Below are 25,828 nucleotides of genomic sequence, written 5' to 3' on the forward strand. Positions count from 1 at the left end.
GAGGAATGATTGGTTGTAGCTAGTTCACTTGGTGTAGTGTCATTTCAGATATAGGATTATTTTAATTTATTACACAAGATATTTTTTGTAAGATGCAATTGAATTGAAAAAAGGGAAGCAGGAGAAACGAAAAACGAACTTCAGAGGGCGTTTTTTGCGCTAATATGTAATCAAGAGATTTCATGAAATTAGGGGATTTCCTCATTTTGTACTGTCGGGACGTCGGGTATCCACGTACACAGATTGTACTGGGTTATATCAAGCAGTACTGATAGCGATATTTGTCAGAATTCTTCGTACCTTCGTGGTATCACGTTGTGTTCAAGAACATTCAAGGTTAAATTATTGTGCGAGAGTTTGGAACTGTTTTAATTTCAGCGCAATCAGTGTCATTAGCAAGTGACTTGATAGACCACATAATCCACTTGGAAACTCCGTCGAATACACACTAAGCGAGATGACGAGGAAAGGTATCGTAGACCATATGTAGCCATTACAAGATCCATTTTGTTGACTTTTACAGATGTATGTCGTCATTCGACAATTCTTTTAATAATTTTCGAATAAAAATCAATCTTCTGCAAGAACCTTTTGCTGGAACATTACATGCTTAGCGAATCGAAGATATAAATATCGCATGAAAATTATTTGTTGCGAATTTAGGAATTTAGGAATTTAGTGTACACATAAACAAGTTAAAAAACAAAGCAATAGGTCAAAGAAATAATATATCTTTCTCGAGAATATATAAACTTTGGATTCTTACATTTAACATTTTATGATAATTATATTAAAGTTCAGGGAGCAATCTTAGAATAGAATGCATATAACAAAATAGAAATGTATCTGAACAAGTCTTAAGATAACAGTATCATCTTACTTTTATATATGTATACATATATTAGGTTGGAGCATAAATAATTACAGTGTTTGGTATTCAACTTAATAGCAAAAACCGCAATTATTTTTGCATGAACCTAACATATGTTAAGTAGACTAAATGTTTAGGAAATTAAGAAGCTAAACCTAATAGTAAAATAACATATTTGTGCTGTTGCTACATACATTTATGTTCCTGGTGTTTTAATATTAAAAAAAAGTTATTTTATAAGGAAAGTATTCACCCTTTTTGCGATATCTATAAAACTTGAATGACTGTTTATTTTAGGAAAAAAGAAGAAGCAACAGAATGTACAGGAAGGTGCATCAACTTCTGGTGCTGATTCTGATGTATCACAATCACAATCACAAGTTTCACAACAGCAACAGCAAAAAGAACAGCCAAAGAAACAACAAGAGTCACAGAAGCAAACGCAGAAACATACCTCACAGCAACCAGAAGTACCTCAACAGCAGCAAGTCACACCAGGTACATCTCAACAACAAGGAGCATGGGCTGCACGAAAGCAGCAGCAACAAACAGCATCATCAGCTTCATTGCAACAACAGCAGCAAGTACAACCTCAGCAACAGCAACAAGCACGTCCACCACAGGCACAACAACCGCAACAAGCACGTCTATCACAACAGCAGCATGTACGACCACCACAACCTCCAGCACAACAACCACAATCGCAACAAGCAGCTTGGGGTCCACCACAGGCAAAACAACTGCAACAAGCAGCTTGGGGTCCACCACAACAGCAGCAAATACAACCACCACGACCTCCAGCACAACAATCGCAACAAGCACCTTGGGGTCCACCACAACAGCAGCAAATACAACCACCACGACCTCCAGCACAACAATCGCAACAAGCACCTTGGGGTCCACCGCAACAGCAGCAAGTACGACCACCACAGGCACAACAACCGCAACAAGCAGCTTGGGGTCCACCGCAACAGCAGCAAGTACGACCACTACGACCTCCAGTGCAACAACCGCAACAAGCAGCTTGGGGTCCACCGCAACAACCGCAACCAGCAGCTTGGGGTCCACCGCAACAGCAGCAAGTACGACCACCACAGGCACCACAACCGCAACAAGCAGCTTGGGGTCCACCGCAACAGCAGCAAGCACCACGAGGTTTGTCACAACAGTAACAGAGATCACTGGGTCCATCTCGGCAATAGGAATACAGAATTTCAAGTAGTCTATTGAATTTTTCCTCATCTATTTACATCTTGCAAGAGAATAAATAATATTTTAGAATATTTTATATGTACATTGTTGCATTTTTATTCTATTTAAAATTTGGATGTATAGACACAAAATAGTTGAAAGTGAAAAATATAAATCATGATACTCTGGATAATAATATAAATTTGCATGATTTCGAGTAAAACAGGGCATATGTTTTGTGTGCGCACGCGTGCATGTTTATTTACATATAGGCAGAATGTAAAAAATTATGTAGAATTATATATATATATATATATATATATATAACAATTTTTGCTATGATTCTGATTTTATTTTCATTTATTGTTTTAGTTGGTCCTGATGGTGATCAACCGTCGGTTAAACAAGCACAACAAAAAGAAGCTGAGCTATCATCCCAGGTATAATCGTTATTTGTCATAGTGATTATTTATAAAGTTATGTCTATTAAGTGTGTCTATTACAAATAGAATTCAATCAACACCTTGTTTATATTTCTATGCAAATTAATTCGGTGTTTTATTAATTAATTTGCACACCTACACCACATACTTGTTTATTTTTCTACTTGAAGTAAATTTAAAATCGTCTTGTTTTCTTCAGGTGTCTCAACTTGCTTTGAGAGATACATTGGAGTCTACACAAACTACTCAAAAAGGAAAGCTGACCTCTTCCTCATTAAAACAATATCACCTCTCTATACCAAAGAGGAATAATCCTAAGAAAGCTGGAACACAAGGGATACCGACTTCTGTTTGGACCAATATGTTCCAAATCATATTTAATAAAAACTTTGTGACAAATGCGGTTCACTATGATGTAGCGATTTCGCCTATTGCACCGAAATCTTTATACAGAGAAGTTTTCGAACAATGCAGAACCGATTACTTTGGCAATAGGTACCCGGCATTTGATGGGAAAAAAAATGCATACAGTGCAAATAATCTTCCTTTCAACGATTTTGTAAGTAAAATATGTGTGTGCACACGCGCAGTTTTCTAAATCTGAAAATTATAGTTTGATTGTTATTTGTATAATTCTGAAATAAGTAGGAAATTATAAACTTTGTGTAATATTCGTACAATACAATTATATAAATAGCTTTATATTAATATATAATTTTTATTTGACTGACTAGATGGAGGCTGAGATTGAAATTTATGACAGTGAGCGTGACCAAATGAGAAAATTTAAAATTGAGTTGAAAAAGGTAGCTAACATCGATCTGTCCTGGATAACACATTTGGAACCTGGTCTTGATGAGGCTGATAGAGATCAAACCGCTATACAAGTGTTGGATATTATCATGCGTCATGCACCTCAATCACGAAATTTGAGCGTAAGTAATAAAATGTGTTATGTAAACTTGTTATTTAAATATCTCGTAAAATGTAGAATATTAAATAATTAAATGTATTAATGTCAAATAACATTGATACATGTGGAAATATTTGATAAATAATAAATATATTGGACGCATAATACATAAAATATATTATTGCTGCACTGTAGGTTGGGAGATCTTTGCATTGGAAGGTAGATGGTCCTGAAAAATTAGGAGAAGGCTTAACTCTGTCGCGCGGTGGATTTCAGTCGGCTGTGCTCGGTTGGAAACCATTTCTAAATGTCGATGGTAAAGTATTATAACACTGACTGATGAATCTATCATTTTGATTCTAACGAAGTAAATGTGTTCGCAATGATTACGACGCGTTTACTTCGTGAATTGTATTTGTATTAAGTATCTCTGTATAATACTTCATGTATTTTATGCAGTTTGTCACAAAGGATTTCCTACGCCTCAGAACGTTATTGACTTGATAGGCGAGTTTACTACAGGAGGGGGAGGCGGTAGATATGGAGATAGATACGGAGGTAGACCACAAGAGAGAGAAATAGACAAAAAGAAAGTTGAAAAATATTTGAAAGGTTTAAAAGTGAACTATCAAATACCTAATCAACCACGCTCGAAGCGTACATATCGTGTAAATGGATTGGGCGCTCCTGCTAACGTACAGACGTTTTCTCACGAAGGCGTGGACATTACGGTAGCGAACTACTTTTCGCGTTTTAAAAACTATAATTTATCTCTACCCAACATGCCTGTCATTTGCGTCGGCCCGAAGGAGAGAAACATTGCATTGCCTGCCGAAGTGCGTAAGACATTTTTTAATAATAATATTATATTACATATGTCGAGTATGGATGATTAAAAATTTACGTAAACATTTACAGTTATGTACGATCGTGGCTGGTCAATCCGTTAATAGGAAGCTGAGTGAAAACCAAGTTAGAGAGATGATAAAACAAACGACGACGGATGCACCTACTCGCAAACGTAGGATCGAAGATGCGGTAACGTTTACATGTTTCGTCATCATTATTATTATTATTATGAAGATTTTACGACGGACCTATTTATGTTATGTATTCTTACAGTTCGCGAGGATCCAAGTGAATGAGAGTAATGTTATGAAAAACGAATTCCACCTGTCTGTCCAAACGGAAATGAAAAAGGTGCCTGCTAGAGTCTTACCTCCACCGCAATTGCAATACGCCAAAAGGACGGCGATAGTGAACAAAGGAGTATGGCAGCCGTCCGAGTTTAATGAAGCCATGCATTTAGAGAATTACTCGTGGACGATTCTTAATTTGACCAATTTGAGAAACATTTCAGATCAAATGCAAAGGTTTTCGGAAGCGTTGCAGAGTAATGGTAAGTATATTAAGTATATTTAAATCGATTTGGTTTTTTTCGATTTGATATTTCTCGTAAATCCGGAGTGTTTGTTAACGTTAATTGTATTAAGAAGGCTACAACGTGCTAATTGACGAATCGAGATTTTGAATTATTCTATCTATGTAGATAATGTTTACGTTACATTGTCTTCCTTTTTTCTTTTCAGCGAGGGGCCTGGGCATGTCAATCAACCAGCCGCTGACTCCTTTCAAAACTTTAAGGATCGATGAGAGGACTAGGAATTATGACGAGATTAAACATTATTTCAATTCTTGTAAGAAACTAAAACTGGTAATAGTCGTCATATCAGATAGGACGGACACAATATACAGTAAGTGCACAATTTTTATATATTTTCCTAATACGTATCTCCGGAATTATATTAATTATTTATATTTTGTTAGGCAAAGTAAAACAGATTACCGAACTGGAAATAGGCGTGCTTACACAGTGCGTGAAGCTCAGAAATGTGGAGAAATGCAATCCTGCTACAGTGAAAAATATTCTTCTTAAGATAAACTCCAAGCTGAACGGCATTAATCATAAGTTCTTGAAAATGTGAGTAAATAGCGCGACAGTTTTCATCCTTCGATATCTTTGATTAAAATAATGTTTCTTTTTTCCTTCTCTTTTAGGCCTGCGTGTCTACAAAACAATTCTTGTATGCTTGTTGGCGCCGATGTAACTCATCCTTCTCCTGATGCCATCAATATACCCTCCATAGCAGCGGTGAGTAAAACTACATTAGAAGCATCTTTTCTCTACACTAATGTGCACGGAATATATGTATGTTATTATTTTACAGGTTGCTGCAAGTAGCACTCCCTCGGCCTTCCAGTATAATATTGAGCTCAGACTTCAACAGCCTAAGGAGGAAATGATCATGGATCTCGAAAACATAATCATATCACAAATTTTGATCTACGGAAAGATGAATAACCGTCTACCCAATGGAATCATTTATTATCGGTGTGTATTGGTGAACGCTCTTTAATATTGCATTTTAATTTCACTAAATTGTTAGACACGTAAAGAAAAAGTTCAATTTTTAACAATATGTGTTTTAACATTCAGAGATGGAGTTAGCGAAGGACAACTTGGGCAAGTTATGTATTACGAATTAAATGCAATTAAACGAGCGTGTGCGAGATGCAAGATTAAAATTCCCGTGACCTGTTTGGTCGTTCAGAAGAGACACCACGTGCGTTTCTTCCCCACGGACTCCAGGGACACGGAAGATTTTAAAAATAAAAATGTGAGAGCGGGAACAATCGTTGATACAGAGATTACGCACCCGAATCATATCGATTTCTATCTCGTGTCACATGCGAGTATTCAGGTAAGATTGCTGTAATAATGATCATAGTTATTTATCAATAATGGAGTCAATTTATAATAATTATATAATCGTAGGGTACAGCGAGACCTACCAAATACAGATGCATATGCAATGAGGCCAAATTTACTGAAGACCATCTTGAGGAATTGACGTATTACCTTTGCCACATGTATGCACGCTGCACGAGAGCCGTAAGCTATCCAGCACCAACTTATTATGCTCATCTAGCAGCTTATCGCGGCAGAGCTTTGATACAGGAGTAAGTAGTGCAAATAGACCGGAATATTATTTAATCCAGTTTGCAAAAATTCATACGGCATGTAAATTATTTCCATTTTTTTTGTAGGGTCGACATCTCTCTGCAAAACTTACAAGATGAGCAGAACAAGTTGAAAATGAATATGGCGGGATCGCCAATGTGTTTTATTTAAAAATAAAGGTTTGTTATTTTTCTTCCCATGAGACGAGTGAAAGATAGTCGAGAATTGTTTCAAATTTGACACGAGATGTCTTTCGCCATTCTCGTTTCCGATCATTGAGATTTGTGGATCGATGTAAAGTCCATATGGAATTTTTTTTGTTTATGATAAGCATTTATATAATAATGGAAAAACAAAAGAAATAATTTCAGTTTTTCAAGACTTTAATATATGAGGGAGCAAACTGTGCTAAAATGTGTTACCAAGGACTATTGCATTAGAAAAGAAAGATATGAACTATCTAGATGATTGCTTTGTTTTATAATTAGCTTTTTGATGACACGAATTGCTTATTTCGTTTTCATAGTTTACACAACTGTCTTTCCTCTATCTACTAAATTTTAAATGGCTCTAAATGAATGATTGAATGTTGCGATTATATAATTCTATGTAACTTGTTGCAAGTAATAGGCGTCTTACGTATCCGAGTGTGCTATTTCTCGGAGATTTTTGGAGATACAGACAAACATAACTTACAATTACATAAATTTATTACGCACAGTTGTATATGGATAGTCAACATACGACAATTGTAGTCCTTTCTTTGTTTTTCTATCACGGATAAGATATACATTATTATTTTATATATTGTTATCATGCCTTCTCTTAATTTTAAGGATGTGTATCTCGCAATGCCTTTATGTTCCAATGCTAAAAACAATAAAGATTATATCCTACAATTGAGTCCTGTTACAAATAAAGTTTTATCCCAATAGTTTTTTCCATTAGTAAGTCGTTTGAAAATGGAAAGTGCGTGAGAAAATAAAATTTGATGACCTAATTGGAAAAGTAATTACGATACAAAAATAGCAGAAAGTTTTTGTCTTGGCATATTGATAGGAATGAGGAATTCTATGTATGAAATAAGTGTGCAGGATTTGTTAGTTAAATTTATTTGTACTCGGTAGACAGCTATAATTATTTATTTCGCACGTGCGAGGACAGCCTGCGTGGTGACGACCTTTTCGAAACTTCTCGAGGAAAGAGGGTGTTGGGACCCTATAACTAATAAAATAACTAGTAAAAGTAACTAGAATCCATGGCTGACGTGCGCGCGACGCGCATTGAGCACGCAGCCGGACGATTGCCTCCCTTTCCCTTCCGCAGTCCCTTCCCCTTCCACTAATTCCGCAGCTACTTCGAAGCCGAGAGGTTGCCAAGGCGCAACAGGCCGACGACGGGAACGGTTCGCCTTGACTCGAGTTGGCTCGGTGGCGCTTGGGGGCGAGATCCAACACACCGCGCGGCAGCAGGGGTAAAGAGGTACCGCTTTTTTTCCGATCGGAGAACTCGCGGCGAGGCGCGGAGTTGCCAGAGTTGCGCATCGTCGTCGGCGCGGTCGCGCAGGTTGCCAGATCGTCGCAACTCGCTCGAATTAGCGTAACGCGACGTCGTCCGACGGATCGGAGCGGCAGCAGTCACCGCACGGAGATCGGACGGCGGGGCCGAGTCGGGCCGCGACCAGTCGCAAGCAGCGGAATAGGCCGTGCGATACTCGCTTCTTCCCGTGCGCCGCTTGGTGCGTCGCGTCGCGTCGCGTCGCGCTCGCTCGTGATCCTCCACCGAGCGCTTTCGCGTCCACCCGTCCTCGACAGCCGTCTCGGGCGTTCACTTGCATCGCGAGGCAGACCAGAGAGGCCGATCGGAGTCGCGCGTCCACGCGTTTCGGTGTGACGAGTTTTGTCACGCGCGAAAACCCGTTTCTCGCGGTTTGACGTGACGGTGTCGTCATCGTCATTGTCATCGCCCCAGTGACGTACCCGACAAGGGTGTCCGCGTTCGGTCTCGCTCTCGAATGTGCACGGCGCGTACCGCGACCTCGCGAGAGGTTCTCTGGACACCTTCGTCTTTTCGTTCCGCGGATACGCCGCGCGATCGGTGCGATCGAGATCGCGTTGGCTGCTAGGAAACGCGCGAGGCGGGATCTTTCGAGACTCGAGAGAGCACTCTCCCCTTCTCCCTCCCTCTCTCTTTCGGCTTCTCTGTTTCTCTCTCCTCCTCTTACCCTGTCCCTCTCTCTTTTTTCTCAGGTCGTGTTTCCTGTGCTCTCGCACTCGTCACGAGTCCACGCAGGTAGGGCGAGCCGATCCATCGGGAGAGGTGGGATCGACGTCGAGAAAAGCTAGTCTCGCAGTCTCGACCGGTGCAGGCGGCTCGCAACGCGCAAATCGGGAAGCGATCGTGGAGCGGAGGTAGGCAGCGGGAAGGAGGACCATCCCCATCGGGTATCGCGGGGAACGTTGCTGCTGGTGTCCAACGACGACGGCGACGACGTTGCTCCGACTGTTTTATTTCGCCGCGGCGAGACGTGCAGGTGGAAGGGATTATCGACGCCGTCTCGTGGGAACGAAACGATCGCAGCGAAGAAAGGAAGGCGAAGAAAGAGAACGAGAAGTCTGCCGCCGCTGCTACGTCGCATGTAACGCGAGTGCGCATATAGGTGCCGTGAAGGAAACGACCGTGTTCGGGAGTGAAGTCGGAACGAAGGAGGAAGAAACGTGGAACGGAGAGATGCAGGAGTGACGAGGACGTGGCGATACGGACGAGAAGAGAAAGACAAGGACACAGGTAACAGTAAAGACGGAGGCAGCGGAGAGCGGAGAGAGCGAGACGATCAGCAGCGAACGTGTGATCCAAAATGGCGTTGAACCAGGACGTGGAGCAATTGTCCAAGAGCAACCTCGTTGTCAGGATCGATCAGAATTCCGAGTCCGATCTGCAGGCGCTGTTCGACACCGTGCTGAAGCCCGATTCCAAGCGACCGCTGCAGGTGCCATTGCGCATGCGTAACCTGCCGGAGTCTTTCTTCAACCCACCGTCCGCCGGCAGCAAGAGCCCCTCGATCTCGCACTCCCGCGAGAACTCGGCGGATTCCGCGTTCGGAGCGGCCGTCGTCGCGACGCCCAACGGCGGCACCGAGCGAGCTGGCGGCGGCGCCGGTGGTGGTGCACCTACTGGGGGCGCGGCCGGTGGCGGAAACGCCGCCGGTGGCGGTAACGCCGCGGGTGCCGCGGGTACCGGCGGTGGTGCGGCTGGCGGTGCGGCCGCCGGCGGAGGTACCGGCGGCGGCGGCGCGAACAATCCTGCGGGTGCGGTCGCGGTCGCCGCAGCGGCAGCGGCGGCTGGCCTGACCGTCGCGCATCCCCGCGCACACAGCAGCCCAGCTTCCCTCCAGCAGACGTACGCCTCGGCGCAACAGGCGCCGCAACACGCGCCGCAGCCGCACGCGCGTCACCACCATCATCAGAAGCAGCGCAGCTACGACGTCATCAGCACGGTCGACGACCTGGGACCGCTGCCGCACGGATGGGAGCAGGCGCGCACCGCCGAGGGCCAGATCTACTTCCTCAAGTGAGTAAATCTTTTCCAGTGTACTTGTTTTCGCCCTCCTCGACGAGAGGGTGAACGAGGGTGAGTTTGACCCTCCTTTCGAAATTCGACATTCAGCAGGAACCGCTTGTCTCGCGTATCGTTTCCTGTTTCACTTTTGTTAATGCTTTTGAGAAGTGCAGAGAAATATTTTGGTCGAGGTTTGCAAGCGGCTCATCTTGTACGTCGTATTGAACGATGCGTAATTTATGCAGAGGAAAAGAGGAAATGCAGAGTATATCTGCTTTCGATGGAATACTTTTGTCTTTTTAAGATTAGATTGTACGCTATGCGCACAGTTATGGCTTGTTCGTACGGTTCATCGAGAACTTCTGTTTCTTGTCACGACTGATACTACGCCTTACTGCATTAAGAGTCCCTCCGTGTACCTCAAGGCCAGCAGCGTCCTTAGTATCTCATCGTGCCGTTTTGCACCGTCTTTTCTCTATTCTTCCTTGCTTGCCTTTTTGGGCGCTCAGCTTCTCCTTACAATGCAATGGTAAAAATAATCGATGGCAAAAGAAAGGTCAGTTTTTCCGTTAGATTCCTTTCCATTCTTGACTTTGGAAAGTTCCTTGCCTTTGGAACATCACATCTTCTGGATTAGCTGGATTATCGCTCGTATGTACAATCTATTAGTTATAGTTAATTAGCCGTCATTCTCAGAACTTTTACAAATCCTTTCGCAAACAAAAGATTATTGCTTTGATATTTTTCCGTAGGCCAGAAAAATCGTCAAATATATATAATGAAAAATAAGATCGGTTTGGAACAAGGATTCATCTTATCGTTTATTGTAATGCGACGCTCTTCGCAACGATTATGACGTCGGCATCGCGATTGCGATTCCGGGGCGCCACGGAGCCTGCGGTAGGGGCCCTTATGTTCACTCCTGAGATATGCTCTTTCGCGCCTCTCCGATGCCTCCGGAGGTATGCCTGGCTCTCCCACCATGCATCTCAGCTTCCCAACCTGATCCACCTGCGCCGCTGCGACTGTCGGGATCCTCGTGTGTCACCTGTCGTGGGAAACTCCGTCGTTGTCCGCTCGCTCCGTTTCTTTCCTACTCCGATGAACCTGCCGGTGACCCGCATTACAGAGCTCATAGCTTTTTTCGATTCATCACAATTGTCCTCCACTTTTACTTGTTGTACCGAAGATGTTAATGTCGATTCGCATTAACGATAACTTAATGGTGATAACATCGCGATAAAAAAGTGCAATGTACTGTTATCCACTTTAATAGCCTGCCTTCCGAGAAATTTCAAAAAACTCACATAAAGATTCCCTCATCGATAACGTTCAAAAGTTTATGTTAGATGAACAGTTTTAGAAATTTTCCACGGCTTATCCACGAGACGCCTAAGCTTTCCTTTGTCTACTGATGTGTCCCTGAACGCCATGTAATGAGAATCGGTTTCTTAGCCGAGAGACTTGATTTGAGCGATCACGTTTGACTAACATGCGAATCCATTTCGTTTTTATCTGCCGTCGTTGTAAATCATGAGAACGAGTGCGAGTCGAACCATCTCTGAAGAATGCGTTTCGGCGTGCTCGTGAGAACGTGAATATCGTGCACTTTCGTTTGAAAAAGAGACAAACGAGAAGAAGAAAAAAAGTATAGCTTTGATCCGCAACTTTCTTTTCGTTTGCTTTTGCTTTTCTCGTAACATTTGTTTACTGGGACATATTCGTCATTTGAAATCTCGTGGTTTGTTGATTGGCGATTATTACGCAACGAGATGTCTATTATGCGGATACAGTGAATGTTGTAAAACTTATCAACAGTAGGCCTTGAGATGCAAAGCAATTTAGAAGAGTGCGAAGATAATGCGCTAATTATGCGTTAATTATGCGCGTCCTGCGCGTTTTTACGATTGAAATTTACCTCCTGGTATATTATCGCGTAGAAGGCCGACGAGAAGCAATTCGAATGGATAATGAAGCACTTTTGCGAAGACGCACCGTTGTTTTTACGTGTCTTTGTATCGAGACTTCCTCAACTAATTTCGGTCGAAGGCCGAATATCGATTACTCGAAGTTTATTACCATTTTTATTATCGTCATGAGTATCATTTTTTAGAATTGGTGATTGTCTTGATATGGATGCATGAAATACGCGAGAGATCACGTTATGGAAACACAATAATTTGCATAGAGAAAATGAGAGGGGGCACCTCGGTGTGCATTGCGCTGGAATTTTGCCACGTGTTACGCCACTAGCTTTTCCTGCAGTGCACGCGGTCGAATTTATGCGCGAATCGCGCGAAAGCAACTCTCCTTCTGGCTCTCGCGTTCATTCGCGATGTGGCGAGTGGAACAGAAACACGCGCGAAAGAAAGGAAGCGCGCTTGGCCGACCGAATCCGATGATTAGTTATTTATTCCGCCATCGGATTCTACCATACGCGTACCCATTACTCTCCCTTTTATTAACGAGATCAGACGTATAGAAATCGATGGTAATATTGGTATAAACCATGTCGCAACTCCGCAACAGTTGCTGCGACCATCGTGCTTATTTTTTAATAGAGTATTGCAAGCTAAGCTTTGAACCTCTCCTGTGAATGATTCAAGGCTTTTTTCCCCGGTAGACTTCGGTTTTTCCATTTAGAAATGTGTATTCTGTTCCCTGCGAAACGTCGGCAAATTTTGCGGAAGCGGAGCTCGTTCTTTTTCTTCGTTCCTTTTTTCCTTTTCAGTAGGCGTAATACGAGGCGCGGTGAGTGCGAGCTCGTCGGTAAAGCGCGATGCAAAGTGCAGCGAGGCGAGTTGCACGCTCGTTGCATTATGCGGTAATGGCCCCACCGCGGAAAGGCCTCTCTTTCCCTCTAATAATAATGTAGTAACAGCGATATTTGCTGTTTGTAATAACAACAGCGATACCTTTCCGACGACGCTACGTATCCTGAAATTTCGTTTCATTTCAGAACGAGTTATGGTCGGTCGTGTAATAATAAGACCACACTATTTTGTCCTATTCTATTCTCTTCTCGTTCTAATTTTGTTTTTGTCCGCTGCTCTCTCCCTCCTCTATTTCACTCTCTCCAACTGTCTCTCTCTCGTGCGCTCTTCGGCTCCTTTTCACACGCATCGATCCAATTACCGTCGACGTCGACCATCTCCGAGCTTTTGGATCTTGTCCAGCGTTTGGTACTTATTAGAATCTAATTTGCGTAATTGAGACGTGACTTGAGCCGCGAGTGAATCGTACGCTCGCGGATAGAGTGATCTTGGATCGTGCACTACCGTCGTATATTAATATCGCGCCCGTTTTACACCCTTATTTAGAAGGGAAGTATCAATCGATGTGTACTATCGATATGCTCCACCGTCGAATGTTTTAACGAGGGCCTGGCCGAGCCGCTCCCGTAAAAACTTGACGCTTTATTTTAGTGGCATTTTTGCTCCGAACGTGAACACGAAGAAAAACACGGTTCTTTCTTATTAGGCGTCGCGTCCGGACGCACACAGTCCTAGTTAAAACTCGCTTGTACGTATTCCGATACGTTTCTCCTCGTTTCTCCTCGTTTCTCCATCCTCGATTGCTGTCGCGACAAACACTTTGCGGGAATTAGCGTCTACAGCTAATTTTTGGTCTTCGTGGATCTGCTGGTTGTTTCGGGGAAACGTAAAATATGAGGCACACCTGTAAAAGGAAAACACGCGCAACATAAATTCGGAGCCGGAGATCAAATTTACTCGATGTCATCCGGAAAACAAAAGGAAAATAGTCGCCGCTGAACGTTGTCAACAAGTTTTCAGAATATTCGGCATGGCTATTTTCGAGTGAAACGTATCCACTTCCAGAAAAAATAAATAATAACGCAGCTATCGCTGCTTTATACAAACGTACATGTAATGAATCAATCTCTAAATTCAATTTTTGTCGATTATCTCTAATAGATAAGGGTTTATAGGGCTCATTAACGATTATCTCTAATTATTTATTAATTGCCTGAATAACATTATCTGTTTTATATCAGTGTCATTAATTTTATATTATTTTTATATTAGTTTTATATTAGTTTTATAGTAATGTCCAGATCTTGGGAAGAAATAGAGAGTCGACTAAATTACGATCAAACGTAATTAGAAACGCATTTCTTAAAATTTCAGTGTGTATAGAGATACGTTTAATAATACTACACTGTTCGAAAGCGTTAAATTTAAGACCTAAAATATTATGAAAAATGCCGAGAAGCTACGTCTCTTATCTAAAGATTAAATATTATGTTAATATTAAATAATCAAGATACATATTACACAAATACGACAAAATATATCTCCAGGATACAAGAGCACCTCGTAAACCTCCGAAGATGTCCTCGTCGATTGTTTTATCAGACTCGGGTGAAACAATGGCTTTCGGTTAGTAATCGAACGCGTTCTTATCGTGATGCTCGCCTTTCGTCAGGCAAGAGCGTGTTCGTTCAAGGTTTCCGTCGTTTGCGTCGATTCACAAAGCACTTACGTTCGAGTCACGTTTTATCGGGGTAGGATATTTTTCTTGTTGGTCGGATCGCGCGGAAGAAATGGCGAACGCACGCTGATAGAGAAATTCAAGCATTCAGCATTTAGGAGGCAGTAAAAGGCTCTGGGCGATTGAAGTATCAGCTGATACGATAACAACTGATGACAGCTGATCAGATAACAAATGATAACGGTTTAGCCCCTCTCCCCCCTCTCTCTCTCTTTCTCTAAATAAAATAAATGACATTTCTACAAAATTACAATCAGCACGAATCTCGAGGACATTTGGTCGCTGGATATTCCCGAATGCAATCCGGTGAAAGTCGTATGCGTCATCAGTGTCCTATTGCATTTCAAGGTTGAGTAGAACGATAAATACGTATTTCGTTATCATTTTCGCGGTGGAACTTTTGCCTGTCATGCAGACTCGCGATTCGAGTACAAAGCGGCAGCGAAGACGCGTTACGTAAAAAAAAGAAGCCGAACACGAGTGATATTAATGAGTTTATGTTACATTGTTTCTTCTTCCTCGCGTTCGTCTCTGCATCTTTTACAGTTTGCGGCAAAAGTGTCTCTAAAGGAAATTCGAAGGCTAATTCTCAAACTAGGTGCGAGGTCCCAGAAACTAGTTTACACGTTTGAAGTTTATCGATAGTGGTAGCGTGATATCCGTCGTTGGCAGAGACGACGGTGTTTCCTCGCACCGCGCCGCACCGCGCTGAGGCTAAAGACCCCGGCACACCTGTACACGAGAGAGCTTAGACGACAAACGCGAATGCCAGACACGAGGACAGATCGCTCGGAGTACGAGACGAACGTATTGAAAGTTCAAGGCAGCGTTGAGCGATGCGCGACGCATAGCGCGAGATTGCCCGACGAATAGCAAGAGGATACAAAAATATTCTACCTTTTCGCTTACATTATGTCATGTATTATATGTATTTCAAGAGGTGTTCTGTTTTTGTTTCAAGCAAGATCATTCGCTTCGAACGCACTTGAGCGTGGAATTTCGATTCGAACAACACTTTGGATGTCACAAAGTTCAAAGAAGTTCTATCAATGTTCCGATCGTGGCGGGATAAGTGTTCAGCTTCACGTGATCCGTTATTATCGTCCTCTCACGTGGCTGTTCGGATAATGGAGAACGCTAGATTCTGAGGCACGCGTTAGTCATTTCCGCAAAGGTGAGGCCGCGACATCAACGATCCCGACGCGGATAAAGCCGTGATGCTCTTAACTTGAAATTTCGCGTACCGTTAGTGCTTCCGAGTAGCTCCATAAATATCGCGCGTGACACTCTGATCGCATCTGCACTCGCGTTGTTCCGCGTTAATCCCGACGATAATCGCATCGGCTCGTAATGCGTTCGCAGAGTGCGATGATTACACTTTGCGTTTTCGGCGTCATGTGCGGTACAATAGACACGTTTTTGTTACTTGCGTCAGCACCACGAAATATCACGCGACCTCGCTTAGAATGCGACGCCGACCCGCCGAGCAATCCTTCGAAAAGCACCTCCGACTACGCCCGCGTGCAGTTTTCCATCCGCCTGTACTTAAATTTAACTCATTTCCGGCCAGCGTTGCGTAAACGTGAGTCTAGATGCGAAACGTCCGACCGCGACGAGGTCGAAGAGTCTTCCTCGAGAACGAATCCCGATTGGCCGATGGAAACCAACAAATCTGTTGCAGATTTGGATGCTGATCGCCGTTGAACGAAAAGCATCTCGATTCGTCCGACTATCGTCGATTAGATAGCTGCGTGTGCGGTTTTTCTTCTAGATCTCAGTGGGGACCATTCGCAAATCCTCGCCGCGAGTGAGAGAGAAAGAGAGAGAGAGAGCCAAAGAGGGCGAGGGCGCTCCCGGGAACGAAGGGTGAGATGAGGCCGCGGGAACAGCCGGCGCGAAGGAGAGCAGAGAGCGCCAGAGAGCGTCAATGCGAGAGTGTCTATTTACGAGTTGTCCGGCGCCGTGATGTCCGGAGTAAAAATACACCGTAGAGTCCGTATGCCGTGTACGCGCTCCGAGCACAGAACCCTCTTATAATTCTCCGACGCGCTGCTGCTCGTCGCGCTCCTCGGCCCCTCTCGGTTGCCCTGGCCCCGCTGCTCCTCTTCCCATGCTCGATGATCCCCGTGGCCCGTGGCAGCGGCGAACGGACGGCGCCGCTCCTCTTATTGGACCCCGGCCAACCGAGAGGCTCTCTGAGAGAAAGAAAGAGAGAGAGAGAAAGAGAGGCTCGCTCATAGCACAGTCTCGGGGTGAGAAGCGCAGTTGCGCCGCTGTTATACAGGGTGTCCCTCGCTGTTGCGAACTTTAGATCAAGTGCAATCCGTGACAACGCCAATCCGTGATAAACGATTGCAACTATCGGCTGATCGTACGTTTGGAACATGAATTATCCTTTTTTCGGAATGAGGAGAATGAAGAATGAGAACCTTTTTGGGGAAAATCGAGGGAAAACGAAGAGAAGCACATCGGATGTTTTCTCATCTATCTAAATAAAAGAATAAGATATAGTATATATACTTCTGACTATCGGAAGACAAACATTGTATGAGTCATAACTGATTAAAACAGATAATAGACTGTAGGACTTGCAATATTCGTTCTTTGAGTCAAAGGTTCGCTCTTCTATCTGAGCTGCTTTAACTTTGCAATGATGGACGGTATCGCCCAAATAGTCTGAAGGTAATCGATAAATTGATCGAATCGAACGATCGAGCGCATCATGTGTCGGTATGGTGTTTACAAACGCGTGCCTGTTTGCATGGCAGGTACGCGCTACGCAGGTAGGTCTGTGGCTTGATGTGTGGGTGCAGAAATATAATCATGCAATGACGTCACGCGCGCGTGCTCTGCAAAACAGACTTCCTCTCGTTCTTTTACCGTCTTTCGAAGACCGTAGACCACTAAATCCACTGTATCGCGACGAACGCGCGGAGCCAAGCACCGTATTTTATAAATGCATCAGATAATTCTCAGTAGCATTCTTAATATTGGGTTGGCCAAAAAGTAATTGCGTTTTTTTTATATAAATAAAAGGCGAATTTTTCATGGGAAACAAAAACTTTATTAAACAATATATTGTCCATTTTGTTTGATTATCTTTTGCCATTTTTCAGGCAACTTCATGATTCCGCGCTCAAAAAAGTTCTTATCTTTTTCAGCAAAAAACAATTCCAACAACGATTTCATATCCTCATCAGCAGTAAAGGTTTTACCATTCAAGGCGTTTTGCAAAGAACGAAACAAATGGTAATCTGATGGTGCCAGGTCTGGCGAATATGGTGGATGTGGTAACATCATGGTAACACATCCCATCCAAGCTGCAACAATTTTTCACGAGTGACCAAACTTGTACGTGGTCTAGCGTTATCATGGTGAAACACAACACCTTTGCGATTCACCAATTCTCGACGTTTCTGTTTGATGGCATCATTTAATTTATCCAGTTGACGACAGTATACGTCTGAATTAATGGTTTGATTCCTTGCAAGCAGCTCAAAATACACAATACCTTTAAAGTCCCACCAGACTGACAGCATGATCTTTCTTTGGTGAATATCTGCTTTTCAAGTGCTTTCAGCAGGTTCATCACGCTTGCTCCACCATCTTTTTCGTTTGACGTTGTGTAGACGATCCATTTTTCGTCGCCTGTTATCATACGTTTCAAAAATCGATCATTTTCCTCACGTTTCAAAAGAGAATCGCAGATGTCAATACGCTTAGTGAGATGAATTTCTTTGAGCTCATGTGGTACCGAAATATCGAGCTTACTAATGTATCCAAGTCGTTTTAAATGGTTTTCAACACTCGATTTCGATATGTTAAGATTCTCAGCAATCTCTCGTGTCGTTAAACGCCGATTCGAATCGATCAGTGCCTTTATTTTGTCATCGTCAATTTCGATTGGCTTTCCTGAGCGTGGTGCATCTTTCACATTAAAATCTGCAGATCGAAATTTAGTAAACCGATTTTGACACTGCCGCAGTTTTAAAGCATCTTCGCCATATACATGACATAACTTTTTATGAGCTTGCACAGCGTTTTTCCCTTTTCGGAAGTAATAAAACAAAATATGAGGAAAATGTTCTTTTTGATTTTCCATTTTGAAATCGACGGCAAACAAACAATTGTTAACGAAATCGTGTACTTTCTTTTTGTAAAACAAGCTTGAACTGTGAGTTGTTAACCTACATAATGAATTTGCGGTTTAGAATGAAGTTAGTTACTTTTCAAGACATGTATGTCCATCTATTGGAAAAAAACGCAATTACTTTTTGGCCAACCCAATAGAATGAGCAGCCACCAGCTGCATCGCTCTACAATTGTTTCACACGAAATAGTCTCAAACAAAGATAAAAATAAGACGAGGGAAATTAGAAATAGTTGCCAATCGAATGGTCACAACAGTATTGTGCGAATAATGATCGAAGAACTATTTAGCAAATAATCATTGAACTAGATTTGCTCAATCTTGAGATAAAGAACGTGGGAGAGAGAACAATTTCTTATCTCGAGCTAATTTGCAACGTGTCGAGCATGCCCATGGGAACCACCGCGAGAGTTTCCTCGTGCAATAAAAGTTCCGGCAGGATTAAAAGATCGCTTTTATTTCGGGCGTTAAAACCTACGTTCTCTAACCCACGTCGCCCCGCTGCTTCGCCTCGATCTTTTGAATGGGAGTATTTTTAGCACGCGCCTACTATATGTGGATAACTGTACGCGTCGTGCCGCGTATTCAATTTCCGCGGATCGCACGGCCTAAGTGAACATTAAAGCATGCGATATGACATCCTGAAGTCAACGGAAGTTGATTTTTTTAATTATCAATAATTATAATAAGGTACAATTATATCGTTATCTCGACGGAACCGAAGGCAACGAGTACATTTTTATCTGGATCTATTATTTGTTTAACATAATTATCGATGCAACAAAATGATATGTCATTGTCTTTTCCTCGCCGATTATTCATCCCGCATCCACGTCTAATGCTAGCCAATGTGGTTTTGCAGTCACTTGACGCGTACCACGACATGGGAGGATCCACGAAAAACGGCCGCAGCAGCGAGCGTAGCGGCAGTGGCAGCTGCAGTCGAGAGCAGCAAGTCCAACTCACTTGGTCCACTACCCGATGGATGGGAACAGGCACGCACAGCCGAGGGCGAGCTCTACTTCATCAATCACCAGACCCGCACCACTTCGTGGTTCGATCCGCGAATTCGTAAGTTGTCTCTCGTCCAAAATCCAAGTATTAGGTTGGCAAATAAGTTCGTTCGGTGTTTGCTTCGGTGCAACTTCTTTCCAATTCACTCTTGTTTTTCTCGACACTATCGCGCAACTTCAGAGTGCATTTGAAAGTACATGTTTCACATAACCTTTCTGTAAATTTTGGTTTGACTAACATCAATATTGTGTGTGCTGCGTAGCTGTAAAAATGGAAGTAAATAACGTGCATTATCGTCATATTTTGCTCTATTATTTCAAGAAGAGCAAACGAGCTGCAAAGGCTCATAAAAAGATATGCCGTGTTTATGGAGATGATGCCTTAACAGAACGCGTATGTCAAAAGTGGTTCGCCAAATTCCGTTCTGGAGATTTCGACATCAATGATGCGCCTCGCTCCGGTCGCCCGATCGAGATTGATTCAAGTAATGTCAAAGCTATCATCGATAAAAATCCATCCCAATCGGTGCGAGAGATTGCTACAGCACTTAATGTATCTCATACAAGCGTAGAAAACAATTTGCGCCAACTGGGATACGTTCTCGGCTCAATGTATGGATGCCGCATGAATTAACCGAGGCCAACTTGGCCACTCGCATATCCATCTGCGATTTGCTGCGGAAACGTCAAGAAAACGATCCATTTTTGAAGCGGTTAGTTACAGGAGATGAAAAATGGGTCGTCTATGAGAATGTAACGCGGAAAGGATCATGGGGACACAGCAGCGAGCCACCACAAACAACCTCGAAGGCAGGATTGCATCCGAAGAAGATCATGCTCTCCGTATGGTGGGATTTCAAAGGTGTCATTTACTACGAGCTGTTACCGTCAAGCAAAACGATTGATTCAACCACATACTGCTCGCAGTTAACAAAATTGGACCAAGCACTCCGCAAAAAACGTCCAGAATTGATAAATCGAAAAGGTGTTGTCTTCCACCACAATAACGCCAGACCTCACACATCATTGACAACTCGGAACAAATTACTCAGTCTTGGCTGGGATGTTTTGCCTCATCCTGCGTATTCACCGGACCTGGCCCCTTCCGATTATCATTTATTCCGGTCGTTGCAGAACTCTTTGAACGGAAAAATCTTCAAGGATGAAGAGAACGTCAAAAGACACCTGGATTGGTTTTTCGCCGATAAGCCTCGGATGTTTTACGAACGCGGCATAATGAAGTTGGTGGAAAGATGGCAAGAAGTCATCAATAAAAATGGTCAATATATAATTGATTAAAATTTATTTCGTGTATCAAAAAAATTGTATTTAATTCCACCTTAAAAAACCGAACCAACTTATTTGCCAACCCAATATTTTATGCCGAATTTATAATTTCCATTTGTGCATCTTTGCATTATACTGATCTCTCAGCAGCAGCGCATCTCCAGCAGAGATCTCCTGCATCCAATGCAATGCTGCCGCAGAACTGGCTTCAGCAACCCCCCAGCGCTATCCAGAACAACCAGACTCTGCAGGCCTGTCAGCAGAAGTTGCGCCTTCAGTCGCTGCAGATGGAACGTGAACGCCTGAAGCAGAGACAACAGGAGATAATGCGTCAAGTTAGTACCTATCGATCGAATGATTCGGATCGTCTAATCATTTCTTATTTCTATTTCGCGTTTCCTCCTTTATCGTTGCAGCAAGAGTTGATGCTAAGGCAGAGTACCACGGACGCTGCCATGGATCCGTTTTTGTCGGGCATTAACGAGCAACACGCACGTCAAGAGAGCGCGGACAGTGGTCTAGGTCTGGGTTCGGCTTACTCGCTTCCTCACACCCCAGAAGATTTTCTCGCCAACATCGATGACAACATGGATGGCACGAGCGGTAAGAGCGCCATTAAAGTCTTTCATATTAAATTAAGGTGCATCGCTTTGTTTTCGAGCGTTTGAGTAATACTCGGATTAACTGTTTTTTAGACGGAGGTGCGCCAATGGAGACACCCGATATGTCTACCCTGAACGATCCGACGGATGATCTGCTGCCATCGCTTCAGGTAGGTCTTTCAAAAACTGCGTAAGTTTCCTCCGAAGTATGATGATGTACACGTGATTGGTGGGTCAACATTGTTTGTTACGGTTTTAGCTGAGCGATGCTGACTTCGGCAGCGACATACTGGACGACGTGCAATCGCTCATAAACCCCAACACGACCAAACCAGAGAACGTGCTGACATGGCTATAGTTGATGTAAGGACGAGGCATACCTGTGGCGGATTCATGCGGCCCGCGTGATCGGACCGTGCGATATCGATACGTTCAATCAGCGAGAGACGCGGGAGACTCCTTCCGCGGAAACCTACCAACAACCAAGTACGATTATTCCACAGAAGCAGCACCCTCGTTCACGTGACGACAATTTTCAAGCTTAGTACACGGTGGCCTTTATAATTACACGTAATGCTCAACAATTTCAACACGTATGCGTACACACGCGTGTACGTGCGTACGTGTACGTACGTGTATGTATAAGGATTCCTATTTTTCCGATCTCCTTCTCTCTCTTCTTTGCTCGGCTGCGGGACGTGATTGTGCATTTGCGAATGTGCGTGTGATTGTATTTGTGTACTAAGCATTTTGTATATAAGTTTATATTTCCTTGCTACGCCGTCCGAGGAAAAGAGAGGGGGAGAGAAAGAGAGAGAAGGAGGGGAAGAGAGACAGAGAGAGAGAAAGAAAGAAAGAAAGGAGAGATAGGAAGAGACTGAAAGATTAGAAATGTTGACAATAATTTTTTACTACGTCCCATATTACTCACGGATCACGGAAGAAGCAGAGCGAAAGCTACTGTACCTATATTATTAATATTAAGCAATCAGCATATTGTTAATGCGTTAATATTTTATAACAAGCCCAATTCTGAAGCGCAACTTGGTACTATGAGGTATCAATTTTTACGCGACCGCGTATTTCTTCTCTCTCTCTCTCTCTCTTTCCTGCTCTCTCCTCACGTGTGCTATATCGATCGCGATATACGACATCGTGTGTGTTCATAGAACGCTTCGATGTGTATCCATGCTCGAAAGAGAGAACGCTCTAAATGCAATTGATCGTGTACACGTGTACAGAGTACACATCAAGCGAAAGATCGTCAAGTTCAACGAACGCGAATACGAGAATAGAGATTTCGTTGGACATGACGATATCCGTTGGAGAGATAGTCGTAAGGTATTTATACTCTCTCGGCTTGTGATTGTATCTTCTTGCGGCTTCGAGAGTCGATGGTTGATGGGGAGATTTTCGATTATCTAGGAAAATATCAAAATACTTGCAACGAATATTGCAAACTCAATACTTCATCACAATTGATCGTAGATTCTTCTATTCATAACGCCGTTAATTTATTATTCGTCGACGAATGAATAAATGTTTTCTACCGCTTCATCGTTCTCTTTCTCTCGTTTTATAAATAGCACGAAGATACAGTAACAATCTGGGAACGTAAATCGTGATTATTGTTAACGAAATTATCTTTCGTATATTTTGAAAATCGATGACTTTTGAGATAATATTATGTAGTAGTAGTCAATACTTAGTGGAGGAGGATCGTGGTATTTTTAATGGCATAAGAAACGCTTGTTGATACTTGGAACGTTACGAATTCTAAACGCATACAAATTTGTGCGTTACGTAATAATTGGCGAGACTTGGAGATGGACATCTCTTTCTCTTCGAGTCGTCAGTTTTCAGACTATATACCGCATATCATGATCAAATGCGTTCGCAAACGTACCCACGACGTAACTCTTTAAACAAGCGATATGCGATGTGCCTTGTCTTTACACTTAATTAACGTGACGGCCCACCGCGGTCGTCGTTTTTCAATGAACGATAACCGTCCATATAAATCGCAAATTATTACAGTAAGTAATACATATTTTACTCTCGCTTGGAGGTATTTCCGATCGGAGAGCAAATACAAAATGAAAAAAATATATATATATTTTTTTTATATGTAAAGTCTATGCTCTTGTTACGAGTTGCAGTTATATCGGTATTTTTCGAGAAATCCTGTTAGATTGTAAACTTCCCTTGCGTTTTATATACAACGTACAGTTATAGTACGAAAATCGCGCAAGGGAGGAGCAGATATATGATATTTACAGATTTACCTAAATATCTCATTTTTAGCCGTAAGACCGTTTCTCCGTTTTACTTTTCTTCGACGATTCAAACGGCGAGAAGGAAGGAAATCGCCAACCGCTGAGTTTGTCTTGCGAGAATAGATCGGTTCGCGGATTAATCGTTTATTACTGGTAGTCTCCCAAGTCTGGTAGAGGAGATAACGCGCGTATACAGGTAATTAATTACCTAATTAATTACGTAATTAGTTACATGTGGCAGCTTGCAGCGTAGAACAAGGTGTGAAAATTCATGCGACTGTTTCCCTCATCGGTCAATTCGATCAGCGAATAGCGCACCGTTATGCTGCCAAACATCGATGTTTAATAAACATTTTCACAATTGTAGATAACAAGAACAGTATACATAACGTACGATAGACTGCGTTGAAGATCATTGTTGACATATCGATACTAATTTTTTATATAAGTATATGAAGAAAATGCCTTTTATATGCGCGATCAGGGAGTGGTATGCTATGAAACTGAAACAGTCGCGTGAATTTACGATGACGTATGTTAAGGACAATGGCAATCTTATCGCGCAAGCCCGTAGTTTTCTAGTACTGCCTCTCCCGCTTTTTCCCGTGATCGGAAAAAGTCTCGGGAGATCGAGGTGAATCTACGTTTCGTTATTCGCACACTCCTACGTTGATGGGTTCTCGTTTCAACTGGTCGGCCGTGCGAATGCCGAACCTCCGAACCTCTTTATTTTTTTTTCTTTTCTCTTAAGATAGTAAGAAGATGCGCTGATCATGTAAACGTTGATTTGATATTTGTGTTACTATTCTGTACTTTTCGGCTGAAATTCTGGAAGGCGAAGACGTCGCACGCCGCGGCACGGTGAACGTGAACTCTTGTTTTACATGAACTATAGCTGTCGATCATCTTCGTGCATCTTCTTGGCTGTACGTGGAATCGTAATTGAAACTGTCATTTTTAATGTCTTTTATACCGGATCGGGGACGGGAGCGCCCTCGTGTTTTATTCAGTTTTGAGTTCCTCTTCTTTTTTTACTCGCCACCTTTTATTTCCTCGCTCCAATTTTATTCAGCCGCTTTTATTTTCGTTTTACTCGAGTTCGCCGTGCTCGCTGCGTTTACGTCTTCCTATCGTCTTCCCCCGATTGGCATCGCCGAATCGAATCGAAAGCGTTCTGCATCGAGCGGCTGGTCGTGCCGATCGGCGCGTGCGGTCTTCCAGAAGCGTCAGATCAAATGCGTCTAATGTATTATTTTAATTGCAATTTAACGATACTATTAATGTTTACCATACTGTATCTTGCTTTTAGTCTGAACTCAGTCTAGATTATGTTCCGGGGAGCATTGCGATACAGAAATTTACACAAGTGCCTTCACGCGGATGTCCTCTAAGCAGGAACACAGGTGCCTCGATCGAGATACATGTCGATCGCTCGACATCGATCGAACACGTAAGATATCTTTAGGCCGAAACTCCCCGCACTTAGACTGCGCGTTGGCGTCCGTAATATATCTGAGATTATATATATATTTATATGTATATTTATATATATATATATATATTTTCACAGAACAAAAGAGCAATTAGTTGTGTAATATCAGTATTTAAATATGCTCATTGGCAATAATTTGTGAGATGTACGTTTTTATATCGATAACAAGTGCCTTAGTATATGATAACGGTAACAATAAATATATTATTTACTTACGTACCGACTAGTAGTCTTGTCTTCCCTTTCAATCCTTATCCTCCCTGATTTCTCATCATTACAGTAAAAGACTATTGACTAAACAGAGGCTCTGGTCCTTAATTAATCACGGTACAAACGATAATAAAATGAGATTTTCTATTAAAAAAAAAACTAAATAAATTTGAATCAGATTTGCGCTAGATTGATTCTTGAGAAGAGTTATGAACATGAAATTCGTGACTGATTCTGCATCGATCTTTGTGCATATATTTCACATGTTTTTAATGCACAAACTGTCAA

The 25,828-nt window shown here is 42.7% G+C and overlaps 2 protein-coding genes across 4 annotated transcripts; both read left to right on the forward strand.

Moving 5' to 3' along the window:
* The first annotated feature begins 106 nt into the window (after positions 1-106).
* LOC105287643 (protein argonaute-2) lies at positions 107-7,339 on the forward strand. Of its 2 annotated transcripts, XM_026969656.1 has the most exons (17): positions 107-470; positions 1,169-1,953; positions 2,017-2,026; positions 2,435-2,502; positions 2,705-3,064; positions 3,240-3,440; positions 3,614-3,734; positions 3,878-4,254; positions 4,337-4,456; positions 4,541-4,817; positions 5,008-5,172; positions 5,246-5,399; positions 5,477-5,570; positions 5,647-5,810; positions 5,916-6,180; positions 6,255-6,439; positions 6,527-7,339. In XM_026969656.1, the coding sequence occupies exons 1-17, from the start codon at positions 458-460 to the stop codon at positions 6,609-6,611; spliced, it is 3,444 nt and encodes a 1,147-aa protein (XP_026825457.1). In that variant the 5' UTR covers positions 107-457; the 3' UTR covers positions 6,612-7,339. The 2 variants fall into 2 exon arrangements, with proteins under 2 accessions (XP_026825457.1, XP_011351606.1); XM_011353304.3 differs by having other exon boundaries at positions 1,169-2,026.
* A 104-nt stretch (positions 7,340-7,443) lies between these two features.
* LOC105287642 (transcriptional coactivator yorkie) lies at positions 7,444-25,546 on the forward strand. 2 transcript variants are annotated; one of them, XM_020034349.2, is made up of 6 exons: positions 7,444-10,010; positions 19,523-19,731; positions 21,108-21,295; positions 21,377-21,563; positions 21,656-21,732; positions 21,822-25,546. In XM_020034349.2, exons 1-6 carry the CDS (start codon positions 9,298-9,300, stop codon positions 21,918-21,920), a joined length of 1,473 nt encoding a protein of 490 aa, XP_019889908.2. In that variant the 5' UTR covers positions 7,444-9,297; the 3' UTR covers positions 21,921-25,546. The 2 variants fall into 2 exon arrangements, with proteins under 2 accessions (XP_019889908.2, XP_011351605.2); XM_011353303.3 differs by having other exon boundaries at positions 21,111-21,295.
* Positions 25,547-25,828: the final 282 nt, after the last annotated feature.

This window comes from Ooceraea biroi, chromosome 5 (genome assembly GCF_003672135.1).
Source record: "Ooceraea biroi isolate clonal line C1 chromosome 5, Obir_v5.4, whole genome shotgun sequence".
NCBI lineage: Eukaryota > Metazoa > Arthropoda > Insecta > Hymenoptera > Formicidae > Ooceraea > Ooceraea biroi.